The sequence below is a fragment of the Rhincodon typus genome, chromosome 40, assembly GCF_021869965.1.
Source record: "Rhincodon typus isolate 14 chromosome 40, sRhiTyp1.1, whole genome shotgun sequence".
NCBI lineage: Eukaryota > Metazoa > Chordata > Chondrichthyes > Orectolobiformes > Rhincodontidae > Rhincodon > Rhincodon typus.
This window is the reverse complement of record NC_063371.1, coordinates 1,880,270-1,891,895: the sequence shown is the minus strand read 5'-3', so window position 1 is coordinate 1,891,895 and position 11,626 is coordinate 1,880,270. Positions and strand designations below refer to the sequence as shown.

Here is an 11,626-nt window from a genome sequence, read left to right as displayed (position 1 = left end):
CGGGGTTTAGTCTGAAAGGGAGGCCTTGGTGGTCGGGGGCGGGGTTTGGTCTGAAGGGGCGGCGCTTGGTGGTCGGGGGCGGGGTTTTGTCTAAAGGGGCGGCGCTTGGTGGTCGGGGGCAGGTCTCGGTGGGAAGTTGTTAATATCAGGTGCGCGGGGTACTCTCGCGCTCGGAATCTGGAGAATTCCTGTGGGAGCGTCGCCCTGAACCTCTCCGGAGAATCTGGAGTCGATTTCGATACGGAACCCTGGGCTCCGTCCCAGTTCTCGTTCTCCTCAGTGCAGAATCTAGGCCTCCCCCGGCCGCCATTGGTACGTGAGGTAACCCCGGAGTGGTCGACACTGTAGACCTCACTCCCTGATTGACTCACCCGCTCAGCGGTACCGATCCGTTGCTCTTTTCCTGCTCACCCGAGAAGGGATTGAAAACAGCGACTAGGCCGCAGCCCCACCCACTCCGGCTGCTCCACGGGACAGAGAACTGTCCAATCTGAACACAGGAACTGTAATCCCGCCCATCGGCCAATCACAGTGCGGTGACGGACGATCACTTTCATTGGCCAATCATAGCTTGGGGATATGAAGTGTCTCCCACTGACCAATCACAGTGTGAGAATATGAAGCCTCGTCTGACAGTGAGTCACTCACCGGGCAAGTTCCTTGTCGTCACGTGGGCAACGACCACAAACAACTCATTGTCAGCTGCTCACGATCCCCATTGGCAGCTTCTGCCCAAGAAAAACCGAAAGAACTGGGGATGCTGTAAATTAGGATCAAAAACAACGTTGCTGGAAAAGCTCAGCAGGTCTGGCAGCATCTGTGAAGGAAAAAACACGAGTTAACGTTTCTGAGGAAGGGTCTCCGAACCTGAAATATTAACTCGTGTTTTTTCCTTCACGGATGCCGCCACACCTGCTGAGCTTTTCCAGCAACTTTGTTTTTGTTCCTTTGTCTGCCCAACTGTTCTTTCTCCCTGGGGTACATCTCCATCTATTGTTTACTCCTTCCTTTCCACCTCCAACCCTTCTTTAGAATATACAGCAACCTTTTCCGAGCTGCAATCAGTTCTGAAGAAGGGTGACTGCAACTGAAACGTTAACTCTGCTTTCTCTGCATATATGCTGGCAGACTTGCTGAGTTTTTCCAGCAATTTGTTTTTGCTGAGCCTGCTGAATTGAGTTTGACCACTCCAAACCTTGTCCTCAAAGATGTGTTTATCTGTCCTGCACCTGGTTACAATATCTAATAGCTTTACTCCCACAACCCCCAAAACTAATACTTTACCTCGTTGTTGGTACAATATTCTGCCATTATGGCAGCTGTGGTGGACTTTTCTGCCCCGGGAATAATATCTTGAGCTCAGTATAGCCAACTGGTTTCCTGGTAAGGCCTGTATTTTATCTTCATCCCAAAGAATTCTTGAATGATCATTCAGAAGGTGGGTCTGGAGTCACACGTGGGCCAGACCAAGTAAGGATAGCAGATTTGCTTCACTAGCGGATATTAGTAAATCTTATGAGATTTCACGACAACGATAGATCCATAGTAACAATTACTAAGGTGATGTTGTGTTCCAGGTCTTTCATGAGATCACAAAGTTGTTACTGTGCAGAAAAAGGCCATTGGTATTTTGTGGCTGCCTCTTCATACAAATACTCCCATTCTTCTGCTTTTTCCCTGCACATTGTTCCTTTTCAAATAACAGTCTAAATCCATTTTGTTTACCTTGATGGAATGTGCCTCAGGTATGACATTTCAGTCCTTAACAACTCGCCATGTGGCAACTTTTTCTTTGATACTGCATTTGCTGCTTTTGCCATTTACTTGTTCCTCCTACCAAAATGAATCACTTCACATAACTCTATGTTTAACTTTATTTACCACGTGTCCACATAAGTCACCAGCTCATCTACAAGCCTTTTAAATTCTACACCATTGTGCTCACTATTTACAAATACTTCCAAGTTTCATATCGTTCTCAAATGTTGAAATCCTACTCTGCACATCGAAGATCTAAGTCATGAATATCTACCAGTAAAAACAAGGATACTCTCAACAGTGAACCCTTGGGATCTCTGCACTTTTCTGTGTTTGAGTTTATATCACGTGGCCTTATGCTTTGGGAGAAGAACCCTTGTGGGCTGAGTATAGTATTTGGAGTCTTGGTCCAGCTGCTCTTGCATGAGAAGCCTCTGAGACAATACCTCAGTAATTCCTGGACAACTGCATCTGCAAAGGGCCCCAATGATAACTGCATGTGTTCAAAACATGAGCAGGAGCGGACCATTCAGCCCTTTGAGCCAACTCCAACATTCACAATGATCATGCTTGATCATCCAACTCAGTAACCTGTTCCTGCTTTACCCCATATCCCTTGATCCTTTTAAGCCAAGCGTGAGATCCAATTCCTTCTTGAAATCATACAATATTTTGGCTTCAACTGCTTTCTGTGAAGATTCTTCACTTGATGGTGAAGAAATTTCTCCTCATCTCGGGTCCTAAATGGTTTACCCCATAACCATAGACTGTGACCCTTGGTTCTGGACTTGCTGGTCATTAGGAACATCGTCTCTGTAGCTATCCTGTCTAGTCCAATGGCATATTGGCCTTCATTCCAAGAAGATTTGAATTCAAATGTAGTTGTCTTACTAGAGTTATACAGGGTCTCATGAGACGACACCTGGAGGCTTGCATGCAGTTTTGGACTCCCTACCGAAGGATACACTTGCCATAGAGGGAGTGCAGCAGAGGTTCATTAGGCTGATATTGGGAATGGCAGGATTATCCTATGATGAGAGACTGGTTTGAGTAGATTTATATTCACTAGAGTTTAGAAAGATAAGACGGAATCTGATTGGAATGTATAAAGTTTGAATAGGGCTAACATCATCTAATGAAACATTACACAGAGCAGTATGGCGCACGAGCAGACCCTTCGACCCACTATGTTGATACCGATCATGATGCCACTTAACTATTTTTGCATCAATCTTTACGGTTGAACATTACATTAATACTAAAAAATATGGGGAAAGAATTAGGTGCCATCACTAAAGAAATAATATTATTCCAACCCAATGTGCCTGGCCCTGATGGCTTGCATTCTAGGATCCTAAACAAAGTAGCTACAGATATCCTAAATGCATTAGTTGTAATTTTTCCAAAAAGTGTTGGATTCTGGAGAAGTACTGGGGGATTGCAAAACGGCCAATGTGACACCCCTATTCAAAAAGGGAGGCAGGCAAAAATGTGTAACAAAAGGATGATTAGCCTAATATTTATTTATGGAAAAATGTTGGAATCAATTTGTAAGGAAATAAAAGCAGCACATTTGGAAAATCTAATCTAAGCATGTAGAGTTAGCATAGCTTCATGAAAGGGAAATAGTATCTGCTAATTTATTTGTGTTTTTAAAGTAAATCTCAACCAGAGTGGACAGAGGGGAACCTGAGGATGTGTTGTCCTTGGACTTCCGGAAGGCATTCAATAAGGCACCTCACAAAAATCATTAAAGCTTATGGAGCTGGAGGTAGAGTATTGGCATGGATAGCGAACTGGCTTATCAGTAGAAAATGATAAGTAGTGAAAAAAGTTTTTTTTCCAAGATTGACAACTGGTGACCAGTGGGGTTCCACAGGGTTCAGTGGTGGAACTGCAATTGTTCATAATATGTAGTAATGATTTGGAAGAAGGAAGTGAATGTACTGTAGTCAAGTTTGCGGACACAAAAATAAACAGAAAGGCAGGTTGTGAGTTTACAGAGAGATATCAACTGGGTGAAGTAAGTGGGCAAATGGAGTACTGTGTGGGATACCACAAAGTTGTTCATTTTGTAAGGAGAAACAATATGATTTAAATGGAGAAAACACTGAAAATGCTGCCATAACAAAGGGACTTGTGCATGAAAAAAAACTAGCACAGGTATAGCAGGAAGGCTCATGGAATGTTGGCCCTTATTTCAAGGGTGTTGGAGAATAAGTGAGAAAGTTTTACTGCAACTGTACAAGGTACTGGTGAGACCCCATCTGGAGTACTGAGAGCAGCTTTGGTCCCTGTATTTAAGGAAAGATTTTATTTCATTGGAGTCAGTTCGGAGAAGGTTCACAAGAATGATCCCTGGTATAGAGGCATTGTCTCATGAGCAAAGGCTCAACAGGTTGGCTGTGTAGTCGCTGGAGTTTAAAAGAATGAGAGGTGATCTCATTGATAGATATAGGATTCTTAAGGAGCTTGACAGGATAAATGCTGACAGTATGCTTCTCTTCACGGGAGAATCTAGGACCAGAAGGCATAGTGTCAGAATAAAGGCATGTCAAATTTAAAACCAAAATGAGGAGGAATTCTTTTCAAAGTGTGTCTTCGGAACACTTTGCCAGAGAGCTGTGGGAGCATTATCCTTGTGTATATTTAAGGCTGAGATAGCTAAATTCTCGATTAGTAGGGGAATCAAGGATTCTGGGCAAGGGCAGGGAAGGGGGCATGAGGAATGTAAGATCAGCCAGAATCTTTTTAAATGGCAAAACAGGCTCGAGGGGCTGAATAACCTACTCCTGTTCCTGTTTCCTGTGGTCTCATGGCTGGTCAGACTAGATGCCAGGATGTTTCCTCTGGTCTAAGAATCTAGAACCATTGGACACAGTCTCAGGATTTAGGGTTGGCCATTTAGGACTGAGATGAGGAAAGATTTCTTCACTCACAAGGGTCAACTTGCAGAATTCTCTACCACAGAAAACCGTGGAGGCCGGGTTGCTGAATATATTCAAGACAGACATACAGGTAGATTTTTTTTTTAGATTTTAAAGGCAGCAAAGAGTGTGGAAATAAAGCAAGAATATGGGATTGAGAAAGAGGATCAGCTTGATCATTTTACATTGTAGAACAGGTTCAAAGGGATGAAACACCTAGTTCTGCTCCTAGTTTCAATGTTTCATACTATTGACCATGGAAAGAACCAGGTAAAATAATTAACTTTATACTGTGACCTATAGAGTCATGGAGTCAAGACAGTGCACCCCTCCCATTTCAGTTCTAACAGTTTGTCATTCAGGGAGATCTGGAATTGTTTGCACTGCACTCACCTTTCAAAGGAATATACCATGACTGTGTCTGAACTAACTCCTCTTTGATGGTTATCCATTGTTCAGCTATCATTTTTCCTACCATGTTTTGACTTTTTACTAACTAAATTCTACAAGCTGCAATGGTAAGATTGGAAAAGTCTCCCCAAGCTTCTGGATGAGAGAAAATCCTCGCTTAACATCACTTTGTTCAATGTTGCTTTGCTTTAACAGGTTCTCAGTTGGGAGAATTAAGTCTTTGAATGTCACAACATTTATCATTACACAACACAGACACTGAACATTACATGGTTTCGGAGGCACCATTTTGACATGGGCAAGGTAAGATTGGTGTTATTTTCTCAGTGGATTGTTGGGTAGGAAAACAGTATAAAACTAATTACAGGTGAATTGTGGCAGTCATCCTGGACTAGCCCCTATTCTATTGAACCTGCAAGCTTCTGTTGGTTTTGGAGCACCAATTGGGGCCCTTCTGCGACTAGTTTGTGCTAGTTGGTAACAGTCACCATGTTGAACCAGTTTGGAAGTTGCCTGAAATGTTTATATTGCAGATAATTTACTGCTTTGGTGCCTTAAAATACTGCTTAAATGTGAATCAAAAATGCCCAAAAACTGGTGTCAGAGAGTCTGGTGCTATTGCTATGAAGGCTTCGTATTTAATTTTTTTCCCCTCAGAGGACTTCAGTTTAGAAGCATTGTGGAAAAATTGATTTATTTCAAGTTTTGTGGAGATTTGATTGGACTGATTTATTTTAATTTTTGTGGATTGATTTATTTCAAGTTCTGTTTCAACCAGGGGAGAGCTAGTTCTGCTTGGAATTTCAGTTAGGGAGAAGCTTGTAAGAAAACAGCTACCCAGCACAGCTCTCCTGTTTTAGGAGTAGAACGTTTGATGGAAGTTTAATATAGCACGTACAGCCCTGGTTCAGCTTCTCTAGCCAGAAAACCTCTGAAAGAGTTTGTCAATATTTCTTTGACAATTGCATTCACAAAAGTCATCAACAATAACTGCACATGTTCAACAACATCCTTTTTTCTGCACAAGAATGTCATACTGACAACAAACTGAACATCTCAACCCTTATTCTTTTTGATTTCAAGAACTCAAGACTTATTGACCAATTCTTTTCTAAAGAGCAAAACTCTGCAGAAAGAATTTTATTTTCTGTTTCTCTTTGCATGATGTTGCATTTTGGAATATCTAAAGGGACAAATGTTTATACTTACATGTCACAAACTGTTAATGACTTCTGCACCATCATTAAATTGTTTATAATAAATCATTTAGTACTTATTTAAGAAGCCTGGTTAGTGGTTGTTTACATGTTAAGTCGAAAATAACAAAAGTATATAATTGACTGTAAGGAGACTCATGTTACGAGCTGTCGAGTAGCGAATCTAGATTAAGACTATACATTCCTCTTGTCAGAGTCGTGTTACGGTCGAGTGAAAAAGAAAATCTATTTCTTTACCCCATTTCAAAAGTGTTGCAAGGTTAGAAAACAAACAGTTGAGATCGGGAGAGCACTCGGACAATCAATCAAAATAGTATCTGGTAGAAAGAGATCCATTAACAAAAACCAAAAGCTGTCCAAGTCTTTGGATAGATTTCTTTTCAAGGTCATTGATGATCCTGCATGTGTGTCCCATCAAAACCTGCTCCTCCAACCTACATTGCCTTCAACTCACTTTGGGGAATGAGCCTCTGTATGCAGAAGATGCTTGTCTACGCAGTCTGAGTCATACAGCATGGAAACAGACCCTTCAGTCCAACTTATCCATGCCAACCAGACATCCCACTCTGGCCTAGTCCCATTTGCCAGCATTTGGCCTATATTCCTCTAAATTCTTACTATCCATATATCCTGCGACCACACATGCACCACCCTCTCCATATAAACGTTATCCCTCAGGTCCTTTTTAAATCTTCCCCTCTCATCTTAAACTACCGTCTCTGGTTTTGGACTTCCCCACCCTAGGAAAAAGACCTTGGCTATTCACCCTATCCATGCCCCTCATGATTTTATAAACCTGTATAAGGTCACCCATCAACCTCTGATGCTCCAGGGAAACAAGCCGCAGCCTATTCAGGCTGTCCTTATAGCTTGTTCCAGTTCCAGCAACACGCTTGAAAATCGTTTCTGCACCCATGAAAGTCTTTGAGAAAATGAGCCTTTCACTATGAAACAAAGAAAGGATCCCCCAACCATTATGTCAGGCCAGTGGCGAGGTGCTGGAAAACATGAATCACTTTCCATATCTTCTGAGCCACCTTGTGACAAAAATCAAGCATAACTCATTGCCTCATTCATCGAAAAACTGAAGAAGACAACATTTGGGGATCAGGATCTCAAAGCTGAGACAAAGGTCAAGGTTACCCAGGTAGCCATGATCCCCACATCCTCTGTTTCAAAGACTTTGACAATTTACAGCAGGAACTTCAAAGCGCGGGGCAAATACCACAACAGTACCTTGGCAAGATTCTCCTAATCCAGTGGCAAGGAAAACAGTTCAACAGCAGCATCTTCTACCAAGCCAACTTTCCCAGCAACCATTTGCTAACTAGTTACGACCAGGTCCAATGAAATGCAGTACAAATGTCCTCATGGATTTTCTGAAGAGGCCAAACATGCCCACCAACTGACAAGAGCCCCTGGTTTGTGACTGGTCAAAATGGAGAAGGTTTATTAAGAAACTTTTGGGCAGGGCAGGGGAATCTGAGAGTGCGCACAAACCACGAAACAATCCATCTACCTCACCTCAGTCCTCCAAGCACTATCTGCCCTACATATGGTAATCTGTACAATGTTCATCAAGTCACTCAGAACCCATCAAACCAGACTGAAAGCAGTCATCCTCGATCCTGAGGGACTGCTGGAAAAGAAAGACTGGTGAGTGTTAACTAACTCGATCTAACATTTATACAATATTTGTATTTTTAGTGATTTATTTGCCAAGTTATTTCATTCAGGGATGTACAATTTTTCTAGACAAGAAATATTCAAAAGAACCTCACTCCTGTTCATATGTTGATCCCTATAATGACATTGGATTGTGAAATTAAGGAACACAGTTAAGACTTGAAGTGAGGAATGACTCGACTAGTCCAGAGACATTCCCACTCTTCCACCATCTTCTCCTATTCATCCAATTCCGGTTTAGACGTTGAATCTGCTCCAAGAAGTGCATTCCGATTCACGACTAGTTGCTTAAAGCCGTTTCTTCATTTTGTTCCCAGTTCTTTTGCCAATCACCTACATCCTCTGGCTCCTGACTCTCTTGTCACCAAAAATAACATCTTTATTTTGACTACCAAAACCATTCATGATTTTAATCACTTCTGTCAAATTTCCTCTTAACAATGCCCAGATTCTCCAAATAATTGAAGGTCCTTAGCCTGGCACCATTCTAATTAATCTCATCTGCATTCTCACAGAATGCCCAGTGTGGAAATAGGCCTTTTGGCCCAACAAGCCCAACTGAAGAGCATCTTACCCAGACTCACTCCCCTACCCTATCCCTGAATTTCCCATGGCTAATGCACCTAAACTACACATCCCCAGACACTATGGGCAATTTAGCATGGCCAATTCACCTAACCTGCACATCTTTCGACTGTGGGAGGAAGCCAGAGCACATGGAGGAAACCCACGCAGACATGGGGAGAATGTGCAAGTTCCACACAGACAGTCACCCGAGGCTGGAATTGAACCTGGGTCCCTGGTGCTGTGAGGCAGCAGTGCTAACCACTGAGCTACTGTGTTGCTGTTCTCTCCAAGCCTTGACATCCTTCCTAAAATGTGACTTGCAGTCTGAACAACAGACTCAATTTTAGACATAATTAGTGCTTTGTTTGTGAAGTTGTAACTTCCTTGCTCTCAGCTAAAGCCCAATGATTCCATTTCCACTTTTGTTTCCAAATTTAGTCTTCTTTGCTTACCCAGTCACTTTTAAACTATGTATTCACGTTCCGCCAATAGAACTTAAATTTTATAGTCACAGAGGTCTACAGTATAGAAAAAGGTTCAGGAAACCTGTCTCAGCAATGATCAAGTAAATTTGCATCCACAATCCTGGGATCAGAAACCTGCAGACAGTGTACTGGAAAACACATTTATTTCTGAATTTAGTTCTGCATAGTGCCAACTACGATAAAAGATAAAACAATCTTTCTTTGTTTGATTCAGGCAATTTATGTATAAAAAGTGAAGAGAAAATTCTTTAGCTGTGTCAACATTTGAAAACGCAAGCCCAGAGTCCAGGGAAAAAAACATAAATTTAGAGGCCACTTTGATATTAGGAGGCCAAGAGGCTACTGCATAAGATAAGGATGCATGGCATTAAGGGTAAAGTATTAGCATGGATAGAGGATTGGTTGACTAACAGGAAGCAAAGAGTGGGGATAAATGAGTGCTATTCTAGCTGGCAGTCAGTGACTAGTGGTGTGCCTCAGGGATCGGTGTTGGAACCGCAATTATTTACAATTTATATAGATGATTTGGAGTTGGGGACCACGTGTAGGGTGTCAAAGTTTGCAGATGACACTAAGATGAGTGGCAAAGCAAAGTGTGCAGAGGACTGTGAAACTTTGCAGAGGAACACAGATACATTGAATGAGTGGGCAAAGGTCTGGCAGATGGAATACAATGTAAATAAATGTGAAGTCATACATTTTGCTGGGAGTAATAGTAAAAAGGATTATTACTTGAATGGTAAAAAGTTGCAGCATGCTGCTATGCAGAGGGACCTAGGTGTCCTTGTGCATGAATCATAGAAGGTAGGTCTGCAGGTACAACAAGTAATTAGGAAGGCAAATGGAATTTTGTCCTTCATTGCTAAAGGGATTGAAATAAAAAGCAGAGAGGTTATGTTGCAGCTGTACAAGGTGCTGGTGAGGCCACACCTGGAGTACTGTGTGCAGTTTTGGTCTCCTTACTTGAGAAAGGATGTATTGGCACTGGAGGGGGTGCAAAGGAGGTTCACTAGGTTGATTCCGGAGTTGAGGGGGTTGGCTTATGAGGAGAGACTGAGTAGATTGGGATTATATTCATTGGAATTCAGAAGATTGAGGGGGGATCTTATAGAAACATATAAAATTATGAAGGGAATAGATAAGATAGATGTAGAGAGGATGTTTCCACTGGCAGGTGAAGCTAGGACAAGAGGGCATAGCCTCAAGATTAGAGGGAGCAGATTTAGGACTGAACTGAGAAGGAAATTCTTCACCCAGAGGGTTGTTAATCTATGGAATTCCTTGCCCAGTGAAGTAGTTGATGCTACTTCAGTAAATGTTTCTAAAAAAAAAGTAGATTTTTTTTGAACAATAAAGGACGCAGGTAAGTGGATCTGAGTCCACGAAAGGATCAGCCATGATCTTATTGAATGGCGGAGCAGGCTCGAAGGGCCAGACGGCCTACTCCTGCTCCTAGTTCTTATGTTCTTATATACAGAATAGCTGCAAGAAGTAGCCATGGGCAGAATTAAGATTTGCGTCTCTCACTGAGCTGAATTTCTCAGATGGCACTGATCACCCGCAGTTCCAAGTGTGAATTCTCTATGGGATTTGTGTGGCGGGGGAGGAGCTGGTGGTGGTCAGCAGGCTGTCCCACTTACATGGGCAAAGCACAGAGCTAAGCCTGACCTCCACAGCTGCCAGAAGATGCTGCTCTGACTGATTCCACATCACTGCCACTGACCACAAGCAGCTGAAATCAGTGGATTTAGCAAAGTTAGATAGATTTTAAGCTGGGCTGAGTGCAATGAGAATTAAATCATTTAAAAGGAACAATTTAAAAGGATATCCAGTTTCAAATATAATATTCAACAACTTTGGTACATGACTTTCTGACTGCCCAGGTGAAACCTCATGGGAGATCTTACATCGTCCCAGAACCTAAATATAATGCAAATAACTTTTCAGTGCATTGCCACTGTAAGAAACCAGTTGGTAAACTGGAGAATGACAAAACTGTCCATCACTTTGAGTGAGCTGACTGCACGATGTGTTCACTCTGCAACCCCCACCCCCGACCTTGAACTTGCTGAGTATAACAGTAAACAATGGGCTTCCAAAATTGCGGCTATGAGACATGAAAAGTTTGATCTGGCTAACATGGGAGCAGGACCGTTACTAGCACAGTGCAGTGGTCTCAGGAAATGAAGGAAAATCCTTAGACATGACATTCAACAGTGCTTGGTATCAAGTGATGAGAACCACTGGAACACTGATCTCAAACCCAGACCAGCTCCCATTCAGCTGCTCCATTTCATGTCAAAAAATGCTTCAAAACGAAGCAGTCTTTATAAAATAGCGATGCGAAGTGTGTTCACACATAGCAAATTAAAATTACTAAAATATCCACAATTCACATTTCAATTGTCCCACCGTAGATGTGTGTTCAATTTGGCCTGAGCTCCAAAATTTAGCTTCCAGCCTTTGTTACCCCTTCCAGCAGGTGGAGGCCGCTGATAATTCTGGTGCTGCCACTGTGGCTGATTGTTCCACCGCGAGGCGTCCGGCTGACCGCCCCACCGCGAGGCGTCCGGCT

The 11,626-nt window shown here is 42.5% G+C and overlaps 3 protein-coding genes across 9 annotated transcripts in view; 1 reads left to right on the top strand and 2 right to left on the bottom strand.

The window, feature by feature from the left end:
- The window catches only part of LOC109915549 (STAM-binding protein-like), a 51,669-nt gene extending 51,172 nt beyond the window's left edge, over window positions 1-497 (bottom strand). For 2 of the 4 annotated variants that reach the window (XR_007265815.1, XM_048618480.1), the window contains exon 1: window positions 372-482. The gene's annotated coding sequence lies outside the window, so the exon portion shown is untranslated. Of the gene's footprint in view, window positions 1-371 lie in introns of all 4 variants that reach the window. The other 2 variants (XR_007265814.1, XM_048618478.1) reach the window with 2 other exon arrangements.
- The window catches only part of LOC109919797 (BRF2 RNA polymerase III transcription initiation factor subunit), a 51,211-nt gene continuing 39,677 nt past the window's right edge, over window positions 93-11,626 (top strand). Inside the window, exons 1-2 of one of the 3 annotated variants that reach the window (XM_048618469.1) lie at window positions 93-312; window positions 5,292-5,399. The gene's annotated coding sequence lies outside the window, so the exon portion shown is untranslated. Of the gene's footprint in view, window positions 313-2,450; window positions 7,970-11,626 lie in introns of those variants that run through there. The other 2 variants (XM_048618466.1, XM_048618467.1) reach the window with 2 other exon arrangements.
- LOC109923083 overlaps window positions 9,178-11,626 on the bottom strand; it is a 15,523-nt gene continuing 13,074 nt past the window's right edge. Inside the window, exon 10 of one of the 2 annotated variants that reach the window (XM_048618481.1) lies at window positions 9,178-11,600. In XM_048618481.1, the coding sequence (XP_048474438.1) occupies window positions 11,451-11,600 (150 nt within the window). In that variant the 3' untranslated portion in view covers window positions 9,178-11,450. The other variant, XM_048618482.1, reaches the window with a different exon arrangement.